Source organism: Heterodontus francisci, chromosome 4 (assembly GCF_036365525.1).
Source record: "Heterodontus francisci isolate sHetFra1 chromosome 4, sHetFra1.hap1, whole genome shotgun sequence".
NCBI lineage: Eukaryota > Metazoa > Chordata > Chondrichthyes > Heterodontiformes > Heterodontidae > Heterodontus > Heterodontus francisci.
The window spans coordinates 160,411,176-160,435,828 of NC_090374.1; the positions used below are offsets into that span (position 1 = coordinate 160,411,176).

The window sequence follows — 24,653 nt, forward strand, 5'->3', positions numbered from 1 at the left end:
TCGGGGGAGATCGTGAAGGTCGAAGGGAAAGTCATGGAGATCAAGGGACAGATTGCGAAGATCAGGGCGATGTGATGGTCTGGAGGAGACTGTGGAGGTCAGAGGGAGCAATGGTGAAGGTCAGAAGGGGAGATGGTGGAGATGGGGGGGGATATCATAGAGATCAGAAGGAGATTGTGGATGTCAGGAGATGATCACGGATTCTGTCACTTGCTTGGGGGTGGGGGGTGGGGGGGGGGACGGTCATCTGCTCATGGGGTTTGTAAAGAAATTAGCTTGTTTGTCCTGGAGGAAACACTCCTGCTCCTCTTGGTCCACAGCAGTGCTGTAAAGGCATTTACCTTATGGATCGGGCCCTACTTGCCTCCTTTTACTTGACGGGTTTCCTGAGTCCTCCGAAATCCAGCTGACATTAGTTAAAAATAAAGAAACTTTTTAAATGGAAGCATGCAGCCTCCTTAACAGATTTTAGTGACTGACCCATCTCTTGAGAACGGTTGGTTGCCCAACCCTCAACCTGTATCTATCTGTTAAAACGCAAATGGTTGGGTTGGAAGTAGGTTTGGAATTTTTAAATTTTTTACTTCCCACCTGCCCAAATCCACCCATTCATGGAAGTTAAAATTACTGCCTGTTCTTCAAAAATACTTACCTGGTGATAAAGCATTTTGTGACATACTGAAGCTATGAAATGCGTTAAATAAATACAAGTTTTTCTTCCTTTCTAATTAATGCACTCAGTAAAAAGTTGTCTTCTATTAAACTTTTTGTCTTTTACTTCTGCATAAATGTACTGGAATATTCTTTCTTACTGTACCATTGCATCAACAATGTTCAATTTCCATTCAGTTAGATAATACATTTGCATCGCACAGAACATATCATGAAATATTATCTCAACCGATCTGCTTCAGCATTATAGGTGTATTGCTGAAAGCAGAATTAAAGTTCTTAGTTATTTTTATTTATTTATTTTTTGTCAGCTACAAGGGAAGAACAAATCTAGTTAATAGAATTCTGTTGACAACATACCCAATACTAACCCTGCATGTAACTTAACAATATCAGGGCAAAAGAAACCTAAGTATCTGCCAATGTTGCCTTGAATTTTTTTGTTGTGCCTGTTGACCTGTTTTTTGTACTGCACGGCACATTCCCGATTTCTGTGCAATTGCGTACCTGCACATCTTTGAGGGAACATTGGTATCTGCCATTCTTTCTGGGGTGCAATACATGTTTGTACTTTACCATCTCTTCCATTTTCTCTCTTCTAAAGACACTGGAATGAGGTTTTGATGGCACTTGCAGTTTTCCAGTGCCTCACCAAAGAGCTGTTTTGGGAGAACCTAGACAGCAAGTATCGACAGACAATTTGACCCCAGAACATAGGGCTGGATTTTACAGCACCCCCCCGCCCCCCCAATGTCGAGGGTCTTGGCAGGGGTGGGGGAGGGGCCATAAAATGCCTCCGACAGATGCCCGCCATGGGTCTCGATACCGTGAATGCCTGGTCCGACATTGCCGGTTGCGGTGAGGGCTCGTGGTGGCCCCCCCGCCGCTCGGTGATGGGAGCAAAATTTACATATTTTAAAAAATGCAAATAAATGAATTAATCACTTACCCACTCCCGCCTTCGGTCCCACTCCAATATTGGTGCTGGTGGCCAGCACTCCCCCACCTTCAGATTTCCTCCAGAGATCTGTGACAGGACACTAGTGGGAAGGGGGGAGCAGGTAAGTATTTCAATGTGGGAGGGGTGGGGAGTGGGGTCAAACTAATCTGATTGGTGTAGGGGATGATGGGAAGGGCTGAAGTTAAAAGTTTATGAATTTTGGCGAGGGGAAAGGTCAGGTACACAAGGTAAGTATTTTGGGGGGGAGGGCAAGGAATGAATTGTTTGGTTATTGCGGGGTAGGTGGGAGAGGGGCTAGAAATATTTATTAATTTTTAAAATAAATTTTAAATGACTCTTTAAATATTTAAACTAAATGGAAGGGCTCGCAGACCTTTAAAAATGGCGTCGGCGCCTGCACAGTGGCACCAGACGCCATTGCCAGGGACCCACCGCCCGCCGCCTCCACATCATCGCGGGGGTTGGGGGGGCGAGTCTGCCCCGACCATTTAAATGAGCTGCCGCATTTAATATCGCGGCAGCTTCGTTAAGTAAGGCCCACATGTGCGGGCCACCATTGTTTACGGCCGCTGCCAATTACGGTAGCGCAAAATAAAATTCAGTCCATATACTGGAATGAATTTTAAAGAAAGAATAAAATGATACATTGGTACATTGATGGGAGCAAGAGCTAAATATCTCAACTGTGCACTTTTACTGGATGTCAAAAAGGAGAAAATAAAAATTGATAATTTTTATGTTCAAAAACCTTGCAGATGGATGCAAAATCTTTTTCCCATCTGGCTTTATTCTGACATATTTCTGTGGGATACTATAGTAGATGAAATCACAATGAATGTTTTGATTTGGAATGTACAGAAAGTAATTCAAGACATCAGAAAAGAGTAGATTTTATATGAAGCAATTGTTACACAATTGTTAATTTGTATTCAGTATGTAATTTGTTCATTCTTTAGAAATTGGAAATGTACAATTTACACTGTTTTTGTCACTGATCCCAGGACCACCTTCAGCCCCACAAAATGTCATCTCCAACATTAATAATACCAGTGTGATTCTGGATTGGAATGCCCCTGCTGACGGTGGAGGGCGAAAAGATGTGACATACCTTGTGATCTGCAAGAGGTGCAGCGTGGATTTGATCCAGTGTGAGGAGTGCGGTGGCGGTGTCAGATATATCCCGCAGGAGGCTGGACTCAAGAACACCTCAGTGATGGTGGTGGATCTCCTGGCTCACACCAATTACACCTTTGAGATTGAGGCAGTAAATGGAGTGTCAGAGCTGAGCTCTGTCCCCAGACAGTTTGTGTCTGTAAATGTCACGACAAATCAAGCAGGTAAGTGCCCTTCAATAAGATGGATTAGGCTCTGGACTTCATTGACCTATAGAGACTGCAAATGTGTTATAGTTTTCACCATCAGCTGAATGCTTGTGTCCATTTTAGAAAGTTTTTTTCATTATTTTTGTATTAATATTTCACCCTCTGTTAGTAGCTTGAATGAAAACACGTGCACATCCTACATATTACTGGCTTTGTTACAATTTCAGTTTTATCACAGAGGAATACTGTTAATCGAATTGTGTTCCTTTGTAATTAACTTTATTCAAGAATAGCTCCTCGTAGTCTGCAACGGATTTTGTCCTCATTTTGAAAAGCAACAGAGACGAGGGGTTGTGGCCACTTTCCTTTTGTACTCCATTAAAAGCTCCCGGGATTCCATGTGAAATCTACTGTTGTACATTGGTTAACTTCTGCAGAACGGTCAACAGACCACAGAACTGAACAGGGCTTAAGAAACAGGGTGTTGCAGTTCATGCCACAATAAATTGGTTCTTCCATTTTTTTATGAAAAATTGATCAGTTCTGGACATTGATCACAGTTCATCCTATAGTTTTTGTATGTTTCACCACTGATATCATGTTTACATACAAAACCTCTGCTGACTGTAAAGGTCCTAATTAAAACCAGTTTGGACGGATTGAATCCAGATTTTGCAGGCTTTGTTCAATAGCACAGTACTGATCACATTTTGGCGAAAATTGCACTAAACATAGACTGACACTTCAGTGTAGTACTGAAGGAAGTGCTGCATTGTTGGAGACACCATGTTATGGATGAGATGTTAAACAGAGAGCCTGTACGATGTCTCAGGAGGGTGGTGTTCTGGTCAACAATTATCTCTGAACCAGCAACAATAAAACAGATTATTAGATCCCAATACTATTAACACACGAAATTCTATGAACATCCATGAAATGTTACAAACAAGCCTTTGCCAATTGTTGAAGCAATGGAGAAAGTCCAATAGCTTTTTTTTGTCACTCAAATTGCTTGAACTTTGAATTTCAGAATATGCAGATTCCTCATTTCTCAGGCTTGATGGTCTGTGAACTGCATTTATTTTTCAAATAAAAGCAAACTCCTGCAAATGCTGGAAATCGGAAATGAGGACAGAAAGTGCTGGAAATACTCAACAGGTCTGGCAGCATCTGAAGAAAGGTCACAGACCTGAAACATTAACTTTGTTTCTCTCACCACAGATGCTGCCAGGCTTGCTGAGTATTTCCTGCACTTTCTGTTATTTATTTTTCAAATACCTTTTTTAGGAATCTCAATTTTAAATAGCCACTTTGATACTGTCATCATTTTGAATACCCCAATTTAGTCTTCTCACCAAATATGTTAAAAAAAAATGAAGTCTATATAAGCAAAAAATCTAAACTCAAATGGCCGAATTGCCAAACCACCATTATATTGGTTTGAACTCAAGTGCTCATTTCATCAAACAAAATAATATTTGACTTTCACCTGTGAGTTAAGTGTCCAAACAATTCGAATGAATTGGTTAAAGTCTTTACATGATACATGCGGCTTGAAGTGACTTATTGAACAAATTAATACATATAAATTTAAATAATTCAGAGGGCTTTCTGGTCTTATACTGGATGGACGTCACAAAAGTACTGAAGAAGGAATAATAGATGACAGCCATGTATACATTCTCAATTCTTATGTTTTCTTCTTCACCCAGGAGAAAAGAAATAGAATCAATGATGATGTTTTGTTACAGCATTCTTATAGCCATCAAGCTAATGATCTGTTCCACTGCATCAAAGTTATATGACCCCAAAACAAACAAAGGATAGTAAAATAACTTTGTGAGGTACCTTTTATCAGTTCTTTTTCAGGTACAATGCCTGGAATTTTACAGAGACGGCCAAAATCCCGCCGTTAGAGCTGAAAATGGGAGGCGAACTGGCATAGACTGGCAGTGGGACCTGGGGAGGCATATTGCCGGTGGCCGCCAATTAAGTGGCCTCCTTTGGGGCTGCTGACCCAATTAAGTGTGGCCCACCCCCAAGAGCTGTTGGCCTAATCAGCGGGTTGTCAGCTCAGCAGCCTCTGCAGTGCCACCTCTAGCGACGGCCACTGCTGAGGCTGCAGCTGCAAGGAGAGGGTGCCTCAATGACCAACGCTCCCTCGAAGAGGGGTAAGTGGGGTTGGGGGTAGCCAGGGTCTGACAGGCAGGCTGCAGCAATCGGGTGGGGGTGTGAGAGGAGGTAGCTGAGGTCAGGCAGCACCGCTGCCATGGGGGCGGCCATTGCCACAGGGAGGGGGGGAGGGTGTCCCTCGGGCCATGGAGATCCCCTAAAGAGGGGAGCCTTTATGGGAGCCGCCCCTTCACCCCCCACCTAACGCAGGCAAAATGCCCATGGAGGTGGGAAATAGGCCTTAATTGTCCACTTAAGTGGCTCAATTGGATTCCCGGTGGGTGGCTGATCTGCCCTCTTTCCCACCACTGGCAAAATGGATTGGCAATGTGAAGATATTGGGCAACCTCTTGACGCCTTTCTGCACCATTTTGCAAGCCTTCCTGCCTCCCAGCCTGTCGCCGAGGGCCTGATAAAATTCCAGCCAATGATTCAGGTATCTGATCATGTATTAATTCCTGTGTTCCCTTGCACTCTATTAAACAGACACTCATATGCAATATGGTGAAGTAATTATACACACTTGAATGACAGGAGGTCTACTCAATTCAGATAAACAGCTTATCATATTAATTCTACATATGCCAGATACATTTGCTAAATTTGTTAATTCTAATATTACAAAATGCTGCACAAACTGAATTTTACTTTTTTCATCTATTTCTGCAAATTTGTCAATAAGAAACAGTAATAAGTGTTTTTACAAGTTGCAACATCCTTAGGAAAATCAGCATATCCAGTATGATGAACCCAACTGAATAATAACAGTTTTTGATGCATTTTAAATGTGCAATCTTCGAAATTGAACAACATTATTTTCTTTTACTAAACTCACAATAAACTCAATGACAAACATGTTTTGGATACCTCATCATGGCCAAATTGTCCTGCAATGGTATCTCTTAAAGCACATTCCATTGTAGATCTTTCAAGTGGAAGAACATCCTAAAGGATACATGATAAATAGCCAAGCAGTACAATTTGTAGCCCACAAGCGAGCTTAAGCTGATGATTCACAAGCAACAAAGTCATGCATTCTGTTTGTACCACATGCTAAATAAGTATTAAAATGATGAAAATTAGATGTAAATTTTACTTTGCAATGGGAGCTAAATTGATGTGTGGTTTGCAGGTGGTTCTGATGGCATGATGTTTTTTACAGCACCATCTGTTCTCAGTTGTGGCATCATCTCCGTAAAATCAAAAAAACATGTGTGATATAAGATGCAGTTCTCAATAGATGAGTCCACAGGGAAAGGAAAGAATACTGTCTACTATTGATTGCTAACTGGCACTGGTAGATACTGTTCATCATAAATTGAAACTTATTTGGCAATCTGAATGAGAACAATGTATAGGAATAGCTTGTGTGTGAAACACTGCAGTTATGCTGCTGAAGTGGTTTCTGGTGCTGTTTTACTTTGGATTCCAGAGGTTGGATTTTCAAATTGGGGATGGCAACCTGACACCTGGATAATTTCCAGGTCCCGACTGCGCATTGTGTCAGCATCAGGGCCGAGTTTGGCGCCCAATCAGTGGCACCGGGAGCAGCCTGGAGGCAGGTCATGGATCCGGAAGGCCCTTTGAAAAGGCGAGTGGCAGCCATGACTGCACTTGCTGTTTGCTGAGGACATGTTGCAAGAGGGTGCTGATCGGGCTGGCGCTGGCGTCCATAGGCGACGCCACAGTTTTCCAGTGTCTCTCTTGAGATGTTGATGGAAGCAGTTGCTGTGAGGTGATAAATTTTCTTCCCAGCATCTGGTAGAAGAAAGGCGTCTCACGATACCATAAGGGCCTGGATGGATGTTGCAACGGAGGTCAGCAGCAGAGGTGTGACATGGAGGGGGAGACTGCACAGAGCCTGCACTATTGCATCATACCGCCACACCATCCACCAGCATAAACACACAAACCTCAGTTGGGTCTAAATCAAGATGAGAAGGGGAGCACTGGGTGAGCCACACCTCACAAGTGAGCAGGAGGAGGAGAGTGAGGCAGAGTCAGCTGTGGCAGTCCCTCTCGGAGGACAGAGTCTCCTTCATCTGAGTGAGAGCAACCAGTAGCAAAAGTCAGCAACCTTCCAATGGCACAAACACTGAAAGGCTCCAACGTCTCCACCTGATACATTCTTCCCCAGAACATTCCATTGCTTTGGCAACACTTACTTTCCGTTCTCTTGCATTAGACCATGATGATATGGAAGCACACAGGTCTGCTTTAGTGCAACAAATTTTCCAGTGCTCTCTCACTTAACAGTGCACTATTATTTACATCAGAGACAGCCAAATGACCCACAAAGTGACATTACTGACGCAGTGGCCTGCGCTCAGGGCCACTCCTATGAATGCCTCCCCCTTTGGTTGATGATGAGGTGGAGGCAGACTGCTCGCTAGTGCCTGTCTGGGGCTGAGATGACCATGTGGGAGGCCTCGGCTTGGAGGTGCCAGGGAGTTGGGGTGGGGCACCTCCAAAGGTTGCCGCACTGGCATCACTGCGGGAGCAGCCTCTTTCACAGGGCGTGACACCACAGATGCTTCGCTCAGTGGAGGGGCCATGGAGGTGGATGATGATGATGCAGTACCTTGAGGGGTGGCCCTCTAATTACCATCTGTTGCCTCCCCAGCTCATGCATGGCACCCTTGATCGCTGGAGGGAACCACCAGCTGGGAACAGCTGGCAACCACTTCATGCTTCTTTTTGCATTTGCGTTACTGACTGGTCAATGTAGTAGACAGTAGCATACATTCCATGCAAGTCAGTGCGCTGTTCCTGCATCCAGTCTGACTGATGCCACATATGCCTCTCCACAAGGTTGGCCACTCTCTCAATGAAGGAGCTCACCCTCTCAAAGCACTGAGTCATTGTGGAGCACATCAGGTGATTGGAATCCACCATTCTCATCCCATGTCCACGCAGAGCCTCAAGTAACTCCGACATGTGGGCACACATCTCACGCTGTTTGTCCAGGTAGAGCCACCTTTTCAGTGACTCCCTAGGCTCTGCATCTCCACCCTGCTGAGCAGAGTTGTACCTGTTCTCCATCCTTCGAGGGGAACTGGCCATATCTGCCTCTGCCTGCCCCAAAACCTCCAATCCGATGTGATGTGTGTTTCACCCTATGGCACCATTTTTAAACCCACCGAGGTGCAAGTGCCTGCACTGGTGTTGGATGTGCCAGAAAGATGTGATGATACAGGCTCCTATGGTGCCATCCTCCACTAACTCGTCAGAAACTTGTTGTCTTCATCTGGTCTCCTGCCCCTCTGCAGCTGGCCATGTGGGAGACAAAAGAAGATGGTGTTGAGAGATCAGGACAGTCAATAGATGCCTCTGCTGCTTAAAGTAATGAGATGACTGCTTGGGCATTGACTGTTCAATGCATGGGGAGCATTGCCATGCATCCCCTGAACCTGAAGATTTTGAGTTGTTTTAACCCTCTCTACAGCAGACCCCTGTTTCTCCGTCCACAGCATCCCTGTGGCTTTACACTCTGGCTACATCAAGGGCCAGCTCCTCAACATGCATCAGTGATATGAGCTGGGGAACCCCACCATCCAGGCGTGCCCTCTTGTTCTCCCTGGCGTTCAATTCCTGTTTGGCCGGCAAGGTGAAGAATGGTGCAGTTAGGACAATGCCTCTCTCTCTCTCACCACTTACACCTTTTCATTCGTATATGTTACTGCAGTCTGCATTCCAACCTCCTGTCCAGCAGCATCCGGGTTCTGCTCTTTGCTTATGGGTCATCAGGGCTTCTGGACATACATCTCTCCCATGGTCAGGAGAACTCGATGGACCCTCAGGATGCCCTTTTGCTCTCCAGTGACAGGTGATCAGGAAGCATGCTGTCTGGGTCTATCATTGGACTCAACTTTGCAGACCAAAGCAGGTCACTAAAATGTTCCCTGTGTTGCACCCAGTTCCTCCTCAACACTCCTCTGTTGCTGACCGTGTGAGCCGCGTCCAGCCATGTCCTCCCTCTTGTGAGCTTTGCAGACTTTCTGTTGCCACCAGAAGGAAACTGGATATTTTTGGGCTCACTCACAACCTCCAGCAGCACCTCCAGTGAGGTGTCAGAAGAACAGGGGGCTGCCTTGGCATGGTTGTGGTGGGGGTCGGGGGGGGTGGCATCCCTTCCCACTTTCCGCTGCTCTATCTCTTTTTCCATCCCTAGACGAATGGCAACCTCAGCAATGGCTGCCTCCCACTCTTTAAACCAGGCCTGCTGCTGCCTGTGTCCCACCTCCTTCCTGTGTCCGCTGCAGCTAATTGGGCAGAGAGTGCAACTCTGGGGCAAATAACTGTTTTCTCATTGAAAATCCCAATGTGTGCACGTTGCCGTAGCGGTGTGGATTCGGGACCTGGAAGTGACCGCAATGTCAAGTTTCTGACCCCAGAATGGAAATTCCGACCCTTGTGTCTGATCATCAAACATCTTCCCACACAACACCCATTAGCAACCCAACAAATTATCACAGCTGAGATTCACGTTACAAAAGGCTTCCACTATTCCTCGCAGCCACAATGCACCCCCTCCTCCCCTTTAAGAGGTGCAAGGTTGCTTCTAAGTAATGCTAGCCACTCATGATATTGTGTCCTTGCTAATGTGTTCTGCCAGTGAACAGTGCGGGAAGCATTGGCTGCATGTAGCAATCATTTAAAAGAGCAAGCAATAATTTAACGTGCTGCCTCCATTGCAATGAACGGGCATGGATTAATTGTGTAACATGATTCCCTTTCCCATTTTTAGGGGTTAGTCAATCTAAACTCTATGAAGTCTCTTTCTTTTGGCACTATTGTTGATGTTTGGGCTGTGTTCAGTACAGTTTGTTTCAGATTTCAGATGAAGCCACCTGTTCTAGTAATTGGGGTTAATATAAGAAAGTAAGTAGGCCAGGCCAGCCCAGCCTCTGAGGTGTGTGTTGCCTTTTAAGTGTGATTATAGTGTTTTCAAATGAGCTGGGATTTCAGTGTTATTGCAATTGGATTTTTTTTGTCTTAAATCGTATCGTAATTTATTCCAGGTGCATTAAAAGAACTATTGGGATTGTGTAAAGTATTTTTACTGAAGTTCCAATTGATATGGCATTGCAGCATTGCAGAGATGTATATTATTAGCAAGATGATTCATTGGGCTTTATTTGTTTAACTTTGAAGGTGGAATCACTTAGTTAAAACTGATGTTTTGGGTGTAATTTCCTGTGAGGGTGTAATTGGGAAGTTACACCTGAAATTTCATTCATGCATTCATTTTGCCAAAGGCGATTTTCACCTGAATTTCCTGCCAGTCTCATTAACATATGGCAGAATGCAAAAATGGCCATAAACAAGGAAAATGTTGGGGCGCCAAGGAAAGCATTGAACTCACCATACATTCCTTCTTTAAGCATGAAATTTATGTATTAGGCTTAGGGTTTTGATGAATATGCAATCGTGGAAACTTGTCAACTTTTAATGTAGCTTACACTGATGTCATGGAAATGCATTCAAAGTAAAAGAAAAAAATGCAGTTCAAGATTCAATGAGGACGAATACAAAAAAATTGCTGATAATGGGCAAGATTTTCTGAGGCCGATGGGGGTGGGACTGGAGGTGGGTGGGACTGGAGGTGGGCGGGCCCCACACTGCGGCTGAAATACAGAGTGAGAGGAGGCAGCCTCCAGGTGGGAGACAGGGTGGGCGTGGCAGCTTTTCATCCCCGCTGGGGACCCGCCCCCCCACCCCCCCAACACACCCACCACGTCCATTGGGTTGCCCCTCCAGGATTATGGCCTGGCAGCTGAGGCCATTTTTAAATCGATTTTTTTTTAACCTGGTCTTCAGAGGGCACCTCCATTGTGAGGCGCCTTCTCTCTCTCTCTCTCTCCCTACAGGGATCGGCAGCTCCAACCTGCAACAGTAGGGCTGCCGATGTCTCAGTGCTGGAGGGCCTTCTGTTGGCTGTCCAACCTCGGGAGCCCATCCGCCATCCTTAGTTGAATGGCGAGTGCACCCTCTGGCCACTAATTGGCTAGCTCTCCAAAAATCATTTCAGAAGTCTTACGCCGACACAACATGGGGTTGGGACCCGCATTTGATCCTGATGTCGGGGTCCTGACCCCAAGCAGAAAATCCAGTCCAACATCTCAATAAAACACCAGCAAATAGATTTTGTTTCCTGCTGCCCTAAAATTCCAGGCTTAATTTTATACTTTAAGCCACGTACTTGCAAGAAATTCACATTTGTGGCTTTTTAACCTGGGGATAGAGCCATTAAAATGAGCTGAGATGTGTTCAGGCGCAGGGATCGAAAGATAGGCATGAAAGAGTGAGGAGATTTATGTGTTGCCTAATTATGTGTGTAGCACACTTGTGCCTGAGCTTTCTTGATCTTTTACACTGTACATTTACTTTATTCCTTAATTACAGGTGCCCTGGAACTAAATACACAGGAAATTCCACCCCTTAGTTGGAATGTATAATTAATTCACATTAGTTCTTAAAAATACCACCAGTAATTTTTTAATGATATATCTCTGACTTGGATATTGATCTGAACTTTGCTCTTGGCTTTAGGCCTGTTGCCCAGTATTAACTCACAGCTACCAAATGGACAAATTCTTGGCTCACCATTAACGTGCAAGGTTGCTATAAATAAGTTCCTGCTAAAGAGAATAAAAAGTCATCAAGGGAGACAGCCAAATTACTCTCTCATTTGTTTTTGTTATATTTCTTTTGAAAATTACAACTAAGATAAAACTAGCTAAAGTGGTCACTATTTCCATTAACAATTTCAAAATTAATTCTGGTAAGATTATTGGTCCTGGTGGTATCCCTTCCATTTTCTTAAAGGTGTGCTTTGAACTTAGACATGTCCTCAACCATCTTTTCAGTTTCTCTTAGTCCAGGTCCATCTTTCTTTCTTAAAGTTTTACTCATGTTCACCCAATGCTGAAGAAAGATTATCCTTATACTTTCTTATTACCATCCCATTTCTTTACATTAGTACTTTCTACAGTTCTGGAAGCTGTTGTTAATTCTCAAATTACTCACACCTTATAAGCTCTGGCTTGATTAATGTGCCACAATATAGTTTTGCTGTTGTTGCACCAGTGACAATCTTGTTGCCTATAATCCATCTCTCTGGAACTTTGCTCTTGCATACTTTGATGACTCATTTGTCATTGACTTGGACATCTCCAAAACCTTGAACAAGCTCTGGCACCATGCACTTCTAAATAAGTTACCATCATTTGGTCTCTTGTCAGTGACATTCATGAATATCTAGTTCCTCTCAAATTGTTCGATCATCTGCCTCTTTCCCATTAACTCAGGAGTTCCCCAGGGCTCTACCCACTTCCATTTTCCTTCTTAAAACCAATTCCTACATTACAACAGTAATTACACTTCAAAAATACTTAATTGGCTGAGAAGCACTTTGAGACGTCCTGAGGATGTAAAAGGTGCTAATATAAATGCAAGTTCCATCAATAATCTCCTACACTTATCATCCAACTCCATCCATTCTCTTGTTAATGATTCCAATCTGCAACCATCAACTTCTTTTAAATCGTACATCTTCAGCTCATACATTCTCCTGCCCACTCACAGTGCACTGGTTCAATCACGACCTCTTAATCTCCTCGATGCCCTTCCCTGGGGCAATAAAAATCTTATTTTGTTCAGTTCTTCAAAGAGAAAGTTTATTTCTATGGCTTGCAAGTTTATCAAATACATATCACCTTTTACCTTTGAAGGCACCTTAATTCTTCTTCATCTATCAATATTCTTGGTCTCATTATATCTTCTGATCTCAAGACAAACTGTTGCTTGTCCTCTATTGCTAACACTGTCTCCTGGGAAGATTGTTTTCCTCTTTTGTACTAAAAAATGTTTTGCCCCAAATAACTCTTAACCATTTATAAAATTAAAGTCCGCATTAAACATTAATGCTCATATATCTAAGAAAGCTCTTCTCACATGTTTCCACATTCCTGTTAGGGGAAGAGAAAAAAAATCTCTTTCCATCAGCTTTCAACCTCTGTCTCTCTCACTGTAATAATCTTTCTTGTCTCTTTCTATTTTATCAAAACTACTATGATTACTGCTCATCTGTACTTTCCTTTCTAGTTCCTTCAAAGCTACAAACATGACGTCCTCCTCTCTACATTGACTCTGTGTTGAAATGAGAATGCCTGCTCTACTAATTTCTTTCCCATGACCTCAAAAATGTGCAACTCCTTACTTCTCTAAGTGTTTCTTTCTGCAATCTGCAGGCTTTTAAAATGCAAACTTGGTGTGATCAAACCATTACTTCCTGATTTACTACGTCTTCTCTTTTCCTTTTGCACTTCAAGCCTTAGACTTGGTCATCACCTTGATTTCTCAGTGTTAAATTAACACACACTCCCTCCTACAGTTCTATTCCCAGTGGGCCAAGAATTCACCTGTATGCTACAATTACAGTCATGGGTGGGTTTAGTTTAGAGATACAGCACTGAAACAGGCCCTTCGGCCCACCGAGTCTGTGCCGACCATCAGCCACCCATTTATACTAATCCTACACTAATCCCATATTCCTACCACATCCCCACCTGTCCCTATATTTTCCCTACCATCTAACACACTAGGGGCAATTGCTAATGGCCAATTTACCTATCAACCTGCAAGTCTTTGGCATGTGGGAGGAAACCGGAGCACCCGGAGGAAACCCACGCAAACACAGGGAGAACTTGCAAACTCCACACAGGCAGTACCCAGAATTGAACCTGGGTCACTGGAGCTGTGAGGTTGCGGTGCTAACCACTGCGCCACTGTGCCGCCCAGGTGTTGTATGACATAAGGATTTCCCTTGTTGAAACCCAGCCCCATGTTGAGTTATCCACTCTCTCCTTTTTGTTGCATTGCCATAAAAATTGATCTAATATTGGTAGAGAATCAGTAAACAGATCGTGATGTAATCTGATGAACTGGTTGCTGGTGGAAAATTAAAATAATAAAAGCAATTAGACTGGATTTTACCAGCCCTCTGGGGATAGGCTTGGAGTTGGCGGGGCCTGTAAAATGGCACAGGAAGGCTAGGGGTGGCATGCCCATCATCTTCCTGCCACCATGCCACCTTGCCAGCAGTGGGGAAGGTGGCGGATGGCCCTCCTGCCCAGAGATCAATTGAGTGACTTAAGCAGTGGCGGTGGGGGGGTTGGGGGGGAGTGAGGGGGTGGAACCTCCGCCACATGGAAAGACTGCCAGGCAAACCCTGGCGGCTTCCCAGAGGGCTTGCAAGGATGGTGGGGGGCCCTCCTACTCAGGGACGTTTTGGCCCACGGAGGGCCGTACCAGCGACATTGACTGCCCCTGCAGCAATGCAGCCGCCGGGCCTCACCAAATATCACCACCCTCACTTTCCCTGGTGCCCTCAGACCCCATTGCTTGGTTGTCAGGGCGCCGCCCATCCATCGCATTCTTTTCTTCCAGTGCAGTCCCAGCAGTGGCCACCGCTCCCAGTGGTACTGCTGAAGCTGCTGGCCCTCCGATTGGCCGGTAGATCCTGGGGGTGGGCGGCCGTCCTTAATAGGAATGGCTGTCCCGGTGGCAGCCAATGCCATCAGCAAAATGTGGTCCCGTGTCCCACAGGCTGCCGAAGTGGTGCCTCCACCTGCTTTCGGGCCCATTGGTAGGACCCCCGCTGTGTTGACTAAATCCAGCCCAATAGGTAAGCAGATTGACTACTGGTGATAAACCATTACCATTCAGCTGAACATGGTTACTTTCAGCTATCCTTTCTTCCTCCATAAATTGCCCGGTTGGCTTTGCAGTTGAAGTATAAGTTTGATATAAATATATCCAAACAATTATGCACTGTTAAACAATGTAAAATAAGTTATACTATGGATTTTATTGCAGAAATATTAAACAGAAGTAAAAGGCAGCTGATCAAACACCTACAATGGTCACTATTTTACAACCTGAAAGAAATAATATTTCAGTTCTGAGTCTATTAGGGGGAAATTTGTGGTGTCAGAATATATACAGTAACAGTACTTTCTTCCGTTCATAACACTTTATCTTGCATTTACTTCTTTCTTGAATGCTAGTTACAATGTGGGAGGGTTTGACTGTGGCCTCCATGCTATGTAGCTATTGGCACTTTGCGGAATGCCCTTCAGGAGGCACAACATCATGGGCCATTTTTTAAGGTGGGAATGAGTGGATTAGAGTTCACTTCCTCTCTACTCCTCCTCTCCACCCACATTCATACCCACTGTCGTTCATTGATTGAGAACTAACAGAACCTTCATTTAGTTTCAATGTCTGTTGATCTGTGGCACTATCTGAACCAGGTGCTTTCTAAATCCAGAGACAGTTGCATCATTTAGATTTGACTCGTGCAGCTCTAGAGCCAGGGATGACTTTTCATCCTGTTTGGCTATATTAGGGCCAAGTGTTTCTTTCATGCAACGTTGGAATATGCACCACTGTGTGGGGAATTTGGATGGGCTAATTCCTACAAAGGAACGTTTGTCCTAAGTCCAGTATTGACAAGAAGGAGCTAAGCATCAATCAGATGTGTCAAATGTCAGCCATTTGTTGAAAAGATCAGTTTTGTAGACTCATTCAATGCTTATGGTTTTGTGCAGTGTGCTGTTAACTAATATTGATTGGTACAATCATAAATCCTTCACATTAACAGAGACCATGGTTATCACCACATTGCAGGGAGTCATTTACATTCTTGACCTGGGTGATTGTAAAATTGCAAACCATTGTCTGTGAAAGCAGGCAGACCAGCAAGTGATATTTCACTCTCTGCCCTCACAATAATTATAAGCAAGAGGTTTGTTTTTAATCTTGGATATATTTAGTAAACAATGGGACTTGTTTGCAAAAAAATTCCTTTTTTGCCCAACTTGTAATTGCACTGTGAAATTTGTGCAAAATTGCTACTTTTAAGGAATTGGTGGGCATTTTCTGAATCACATGTCATTTACTGAAGACCTTTCATTGCAACAGTTGAAGCAAATGCATAATTTATATCCTAAAAGAGTTATTCAAAAGGACAAACCACACACTTTAAACCTCACCGACCAGGAAATAGGATGGAAAAGAACAAAATGGAAGTTAATGACACCCTCTTGTATATCAACGGTCATAAACATATATCTATCCAAGGGAAAATTATACAGCAATCTCTAATGCTAGAAGTGCACTGAAAATCGTTGAGGTCAGTTAGTCCTCTGAAAGAGAAAAGATGGCTCAGGCAGGCCCCTTCATTAGAATTGAGTTAGCCTCTCTTTCTCTTGAAGATACCAATCCGATGTGCATTTCTAACAGGATTTTGTTTCTTATTCCCAGCATTTACAATTTTTCCTTTTGTCTCAACTACAGTTTAATCACAGCCTGAGCATATGTTACAAAACAGTAGTCGGTGGAAGTAAGCAGTTTTGATGAGAGGTAAAGAAACTCAGCTAGTTTACGCTGCCATCATTACTTTGACATTTGTTAGAGTTAGCAGCAACGTGTGCTGGATGTTCAACCTTCCATTCTACTTTGCATTCATATTTGACCTTTTCGGTCATCCAAGCTTTTCCACATGGGTTTTGATTTACCCTTACTGCTGTGGAGTTTCTCACTCAGGTCTTGACTTCTGTACCCACAGCAGAACTTCACAGAAATTGGGACAAGAATGTAACACAAAGACTGCAACGTCGAGCGATAGGAGAGAGAACACCCTTGTGTTGCCAGGATTGATTTTGAGCTCCCTTTAACTTATATTTACCATCTTAGATCTTATCCGATTTCGAGGAATGCGCACATGTCTTTTCACTGTAAAAACAAAGTTGCACTCCACTTTCACCCACAACAAAGCCTTGATTGCCCTAACCCCTAATCCCAGCAGATAAGGTAAATTGGTGAATAATTGAGATTTCCCATCAGCTCTCCCTCTCTTGTTATGCCTCTCCTGACAAAGTCAGCTGAAAGGGAGGTGCATATAGGTAATGTTGCATTCAACATGTGCTGTGATCACCAGAGCAGAAACACATTTTAAAAAGGCCTTGATTTTGAAGTTGGCAGCTCTGCTGAGGACAACGGGATCACCACTGGAGGTGACTGCGTACTCCCATTTGTCTTTACCTTTGGAACTGTGGAGTGGGGGGAGGGGGGTGGGGGCGGTGATTGTGGGGTGGGGGTGCAGGGCGATGCTATGTTGTCCGTAATGGGAGTATATTTGTTCAGCTCTCAGGTCTGGCAGCTCATTTTGTAGGGAAGGGTATATGGTGGAGCTTTGAGGTGACAGATCAGCCGATAGACAGACTGTTGTAGCACCATCTCAAACTGCAGACAGAAGCATAACGATGGAGGAGAAAAGATTGCTGGTCAGTTTGAATGCCACTGTTTCCCACTTTCAACAAAGATTCTCTGTCTTGTTTTCTGTAAGGTGATGACTAAAGAATTAGACGGTTATATGAAAAGGAACAATGTGTAGGGTTACAGGGAGAAGGCGGGGGAATAGAACTGAGTGAATTGTTCTTTCGGAGAGCCGATATGGACACGAGGGGCCAAATGGTCTCCTTCTGCACTGTAGCAATTCTGTAATTCTGTGACAGACCCATTCAACACATATAATTCCACAGATGAGCAATTTGTCATTGTTTAGATACAGCAGGATGGAATTTCCACTGAATATCACGAATTCTAAAAATATCACAGATGACAAAGTTTTCTAATGTTAAACTTGAGAGGGAAAAAAAACCTCTGCAATGGTGTTTAATTTTGAAACTGGTCTGTTTGTATGATGCAAGTAGATACTTTTACTTACTTTGAGCCAGAGAGGATACAAAACAGGTTGTTACATTTTTACCTGTTTTATAATATTATGTTCAGTAGGATGTTAATGTAATAACATTTTTAAAAATCTAAATCAAACCTTTTGTACAACTGTTTCTGTACAGTGAATATTGATAGATATAGCATTCGCCTATGTTTGAGTATTCCATAGACAACTGCAAAAATGCTATCTAACAGAAGAATAATAGAGGCCTTGGAAAATCCTTTAGAACAACATTTCTCTTGACATTGTCAAACAGCAATGGCATTACATCAGTAAGTCTTTATAGCACAAAGGCTGTGTGAAACTCTGCTGATAGACCAGTGAATAAAAGAGAAGAAAAAAAATCTCATTTAGTTAGAACCATGGCAGACTTAACAGATGTCTGTCAAGTGTGAAGCTCCTGTAATAGAGATACTTATTGCTTGGAGACCTGAGGTAACCCTAACAGTACCACCACAATGCTAAATGCTGACAATGGGTACAAGAAAATTGGCAATGTTTAGAGACTGGCTACTCATTAAAGTGATGTGTTTGTGTTGGAGTATGGTCAAAGGGCAGTAATGTCCATTAATCCTGATGAGACTGTGATGTGGTTAGTCTTTATGGCTTGGTTTAGATGAAAACTACATTGAATTTCAGGAGTGGCCATCTTTAGGGTTGACATTGTAAGGATTTGAAAAACTTGCCAAGCAGATTAACTCATGAATCTGTTGAACTGATAGTGCAGGTCCATTTAATTTGTTATTAGGCAGGTATTACCTCCATGCATAAAGGATGAATTTCCTCAGGGCTTCTTCCTGCTCTATCACTGTAACTTCAGTAGAAACTTCACTTGCATGTGTAAACAGGGTTTCTGCTGTTTTTGCACCAAAGTTATATTGGCAGATTGGGGAAAACCCCAAGGAAATTTACCTCCATGGTGTCTCTCTAGACGTTTTTACAGTTTAAGAATTGGTGTTACAGCATCAGCAACGGTGCCTGCTGCCACTTTCTCCCCCCAGTAATTCTTTGAGAAAAAGTTGAGATTACCTCATGATATATTTGTAGAGCAGCATGCATAATATCCGCTAAAGCACATGACAGTCGGCACAGTGGTATCTGAGCATAAATTTCAGTCTAATCCAGCCATGAAGCCTGCTTGAATTCTGCCATTGAATCCTTACACAGCAGTTGTGAATGTTTCTGAATTTAATTAAGGAGAGTAGTAAGGGCGGCCAGGCACTGCCATTAATATTCAATTTTAATATCATGAACCACTTCTAAATTCTTTTACCAAAAGGTGTTAGATTTATAAAAATCTCTTGTAGGGCAAATCAGTAGTTCCGCCTGTCTTGCCTCAAGCACATCTGCTATCAGCTACGAACCTAGTGCCATTGCCAGCTTCAGTCCTGAGGGAGACTGTGACTCATTTTACTTGCTCCCCTAGCTGAAGGAGCCTGCACGAAGGAGAATAATCATGCAGAAGGATAAATAAAAGATGAATGTGAGTTTAATTTATATTGAATAAAAAAAGATCTAATGCTAATTTTATTTGCATTTCTGTACATGGCAAATATATTAACAGCCACTAAATCACCCTCTATACTAAAGAAGAAATAACAGGCTTTTAAAGTATGTTACACAGTCAAGAGAGTCCAATGACATACGAACATATATATGAATATACAAATTGGGAGCATGAGTAGGCCATTCTGCCCTTCAAGCCTGCTCTGCCATTTGATAAGATCATGGCTGATCTGATCGTGACTTTCCTGTCTACCCCAGATACCCTATGACTCCGTTGTCAATCAAGCATCTATCTAACTCAGCCTTAAAAATTTCAATGACCCTGCTTCCACTGCTCTAAAGAGACATTCTAAAGACATCCTAAAGAGCAAAAGAAGGAACAAACTTGCATTATATGTAACACCTTTCACAACCTCAGAATGCTCCAAAGCACATTATATCTGATGAAGTACTTTAAAAGTGTTGTCACTGTTATGATGTAGGAAAATGAAGCAGATTTACACACAGCAAGGTCTCACAGATGTGACAGCGACCAGACAATTGTTTGGTCATACAGAAGCAAAATACTGTGGATGCTGGAAATGTGAAATAAAAATAGAAAATGCTGAAAATACTCCACAGGCCTGTCAGCATCTGTCAAGAGAGAGAAACAGAAGTTATGTTCTGATGAAAGGTCACAAACCTGAAATGTTAACTCTGTTTATCTCTTCTTTCTCTCCATAGATGTTGCCTGATCTGCTGAATACATCTAGCACTTTCTGTTTTTACTAATATTTTATTGATGTTGGTTGAGGGGTTCTTCTTCAAAGTAGAACCATGACATTTTTACATATACCTAAGAGGCAGACGGAGCTTCGGTTTAACATCTCAGCCAAAAGCTAACACCTCTTACAGTGTAGTATTCCTTAGTAGTTCAGTTAAATTTTGTGCTTGAGGGCCATATTTTAAACCCACTGAGAGCGGGAATGGCTACGTGCACTGTTTGAAGATCGCCTACTTGGAGGTCGGCACTGGGCTGGAACACAATGAAATTTTCAAAGTGCCACTGGCAGGGAGAAACTGGTCAGGCGCTCGCCTTCAATTAAGTGCTCGTTAAGTTCATTAAAGAGCTTATTAAAAGGCTTGTCAGGAGCAGGGAGTTATTTTTAAATGCTGGGAATGGGGAAAATGCTGAGGGGGGAACATGACAGGGTTGTGACGGCACGAGCATTGTGAAAGGACATGAGAGCTTATGGAAATGGCTGTTTAATTTAAAGCAGAGGCAGCAAATAAAGCTTAGCTGTCTCGGATGTGTCTCACTGAGGATATTGTTGCAGACGTAGGAGTTAAGTGTTACATTGGAGATTGACATGAGACTTGATAGGGAAGTGAGCCTGCTGGCATTGCAGTGGCAGCTAAGATTGGCGTGCCAAGGTCTGGTGAGAGTTAAAGGCCCAGCTGACGGAGGTCAGATGGGAACAGGCTACTCTAACATTGAACAGTGCAGCCAGGATGTGCTGTGGTATATATACCCTCCTGGACAGCAGGAGGCCAGAGGAGCACAGTGAGTGGTTGCTAGGGGATAAGGCAAGTGTCTTCAGACACCCTTCAGCAAGTGTCTTCAGACACCCATTCGAGACCCAGAGACGGAGGGGGAGAGGCGATATAACATGAGCTATCTCCAAACACAGACCCTCATGGAGCAGACCATTGGCCTCTGGTAGAGATGCATCCATTACCTTGAACGGTTGGCTGGTGCCCTACAGTAGGAGCCAGCCAGAGTGCCTTGTGTTGTAGTCATTTGCTGTGCCCTGCAAAACATGGCAATGCCAAGAGGCATGGAGATGGATGAGGAGGAGCAGGAGAGAGAACTGCTTGCTGGAATGGGAGCAAGGGCAACCCTGAATCTGCCGTGCTTCACCTGGTCTCCACCTAACCCTTGTAGCTAAGAAGCCCACTACTCATCCTCCAACATACAGAACAAGCACACCACTTAGATCCTAGACTGCAAAGTTCCATTGGCAGCCATGAACATGCATATGGAGCTTTCCTCCATCCACATATGTCCAACACTGAAGAGCTTGGGAACATGGCTGTCTCAGATTTCCATGTACCCGCCATCGGTGCCACACTGTGGCATTCCTCTTTCCAGAGGACACATCAGCAACACACATGTCAGAGTGATGACAAGAGATTTGTATTGTGAGACATAACAAAATAAAGACAGAAATGATCTTAAGCACCCAGGTGACCCTAGAGGTGAAATCAGTGATATGGCACCTTTCTCTCCCATACACTTCTACAGAGTGTTCCCCCTGTGGCAGAGGACGAAGTGAGGCAGTCTGCTCCCTACTCTGTGCCACCAGCTGAGATGCCTTTGGCCTCTGTCTTCGTCTTGGAGGTGCCTGTGTGGGATCCCCCACAGGCTGCTGTGCCTGTATCATGCAGGGGCTGCCTCTGTCACAGAGCCCTGGCACACAGATAGGTCCTGGGTGAGAGGGGGTGAGGAGCCAAAGGGTGACGCCGGAGCTCCCTGAGGAGTTACACCATCATTTCCCATTAGGTCCATCTCAGCCCTTTCCTGGTGCTCCTGGATGCAGGAAGTGGCCACGAGCTGAGATGCAGCTGACATCCACTTCGACCACCTCTGCACCATCAGCCTCACTGGGCGATCTATGCTGCAGAGTTTTACTCTTTCTGCATATATCAGCATGCTGCTGATGCACCCACACATAATGGTGCTGAATTTGGTTCTCCAAGAGGTTACTTAATCTCTCTATGGAGGAGCTCATGTGATTGAAGCCCTGAGTATTGATGGTGCACAAGCGCTGCATGAACTCCTTCATTGCCTACACATGGCTCTGGAAAGCCTCAGGGAACTCCGGCAACCAGGGTGCCTCTGGTTCTCCAGGAAGGCCCTCCTTGTTTGTGACACTTCAAGCACAGCATCTTCACCCAGCAGAGCATCGCTGTGTCTGCCTTCTATCCTCTGAGGGGGACGGCCCACAGCTGACTCTGCCTCCTCCTTCTCACAGGTGCTGTGAAGTTCAGCCAGTGCTCCTCTTTCTATGCTACTCCGGGTCCTAACCAAGGTGAGTGCTTCTGCGCTGATGGAAGGTGCCTATGTAAGATGTAACGGTGTATTCTCCATGGGTTCATGCCCAGTTGCTGATGTTGGTGTCGAGACAGAGTGTTGCCTTGGAAGCCTCGCTGCTGCTGGAGACAGAAGACAATGATAATGGGAAGTGGTTCTAATCAACAAGTACCCCAGTACATCCAGTCCCTTATATGACAGCGGTCTTAGATCCAGAGTTTGCATTGGGCAGGAGTTTCCTCTATGTCCTTCACCTCAAGAAAGAGCTATCAAATGACCCTGCTGCTCATGGTCTCCTGTCTTGCCATCCCCCACCAAATGCCTTGAGGGCATCCTGGCAATCTGCAGTGCCATCACCTCCTCCACGGGTATCAATGTGTACAGCTGGGTCACTCCACCTCCCATCCTGGACATCTCCCTTGCATTATGGGCTGTCTTCTCCTGTCGGGTCAGACAAGGAATATACCGCCCACCTCTGCCCCCAATCTCTCCCAGCATGACATTCAATTGGGATCATGTCCCTCTCAGTGACATGCCTATCTGAGTTTCTCTGTGGAGGGAGCACGCAATTAAATTGACAATATGAGGGAGATGTGTGGAAATGCTGTGAGGTCATCTTGCATGCATTTGAGTGCTTGAGAGGCTGTGCCCATTCAAATGGCTACCGATGGCCACTCACCTTTACCAGACCACAATAGGTCATCAAACCTCTTCCTGCATTGCACCCCAGTCCTTCTTATCAACCCCTGGCTGCTGCCTTCCGTGGCCATTTCCATCCACACCCTCCTAGTCTTGTTGGGGGGATTCCTCCTCCCTGAGGCTGGGTAAAAAACCTCTCTCCTATCAGAGACAGTATCTATTAGAGCCTCAAGAGAGGCATCAGGAAAGCGAGGTGCCACCCGGGGATGCAGTGTCATGTCCACATAGGTCCTCCGAGATCCCTGATGAGCCATTGATGTAGACAACAGCAAGTTCAGTAAAGGCTGCCGCTTGCCTTTAAATGTCGCTGGCCGTTAGCCGCTCCCACCTCCATAACAAGGCACCAGACTTGCTCCCAGGCCAATTACTTACTTTGCATTTGAAATTTGTGCTGATGCAGTGTGGGGTCGGGACCTGAAAATGCTCCAGTTGTTGGGGTCCCAACCAGAAAATAGGCTTGAACTGATAACTTCGAACTCAGAGGTGAGAGTGATACCACTGAGCCACATCTGACACCATAATGCTACATGTTACCTCAGAATATGTTGCAGCAAGACCTGGAAAACATATAGGCTTGGGCTGATAAGTGGCAAATAACATTTGCACCACACAAATGCCAGGCAATGACCATCTCCAAAAAAAGAGACTCTAACCCTCTGCCCTTGACGTTCAACAGCATTACCATTGCTGAATCCCCCATCATCAAAGTCCTGGGGGTTACCATTGATTAGAAACTTAACAGGACCAGCAACATATATACTGTGGCTATAAGAACAGATCAGCGCTTTGTGTATTCTGTGGCAAGTGACTCACCTCTTGACTTCCTATCTCCACCATTTACAAGGCACAAGTTAGGAGTGTGATGGAATACTCTCCACTTGCCTGATTGGAAAAAAGTGTGTTGCAACACATCAGCTCCAACAACACTCAAGAAGCTCGACACCATCCAGGATAAAGCAGCCCGCTTAATTGGCACCTCAGTCACCACTGATGCATGCTGGCAGCAGTGTGTGCCAGATGCAAGATGTACTCCAGCAACTCGCCAAGCCTCCTCAACAGTACCTTCCAAATCTGTGTCATCTACCACCTAGAAGAACAAGAACAGTAGGCACATAGGAACACTACCACCTGCAAGTTTCCCTCCAAGTCACACTCCATCCTGACTTGGAACTAAATTGCCATTCCTTCATCATTCCTGGGTCAAAATCTTGGAACTACTTACCTAATAGCAGTGACAGAGTACCTTCACCACACAGACTGCAAACATTCGAGAGGGTGGCTCATCACCACCTTCTCAAGGGTAATTAGAGTTGGGCAATACATTTTGGCCTTGCCAGTGATACCCACATCCGTCGAATGAAAAAAAATAAAAGAAACCCACCAATTTTCATTTGTTAATTCTTGATATTAGATCTGCATGGAAAAAGTTCTGTGCTGGGACAT

At 44.3% G+C, this 24,653-nt stretch overlaps 1 protein-coding gene across 2 annotated transcripts in view; it reads left to right on the forward strand.

Moving 5' to 3' along the window:
- Positions 1–24,653, forward strand: part of LOC137369368 (ephrin type-A receptor 5-like) — a 389,228-nt gene that overhangs the window by 221,183 nt on the left and 143,392 nt on the right. For both annotated transcript variants that reach the window (XM_068030470.1, XM_068030471.1), the window contains exon 5: positions 2,635–2,970. In XM_068030470.1, the coding sequence (XP_067886571.1) occupies positions 2,635–2,970 (336 nt within the window). The remainder of the gene's footprint in view (positions 1–2,634; positions 2,971–24,653) is intronic.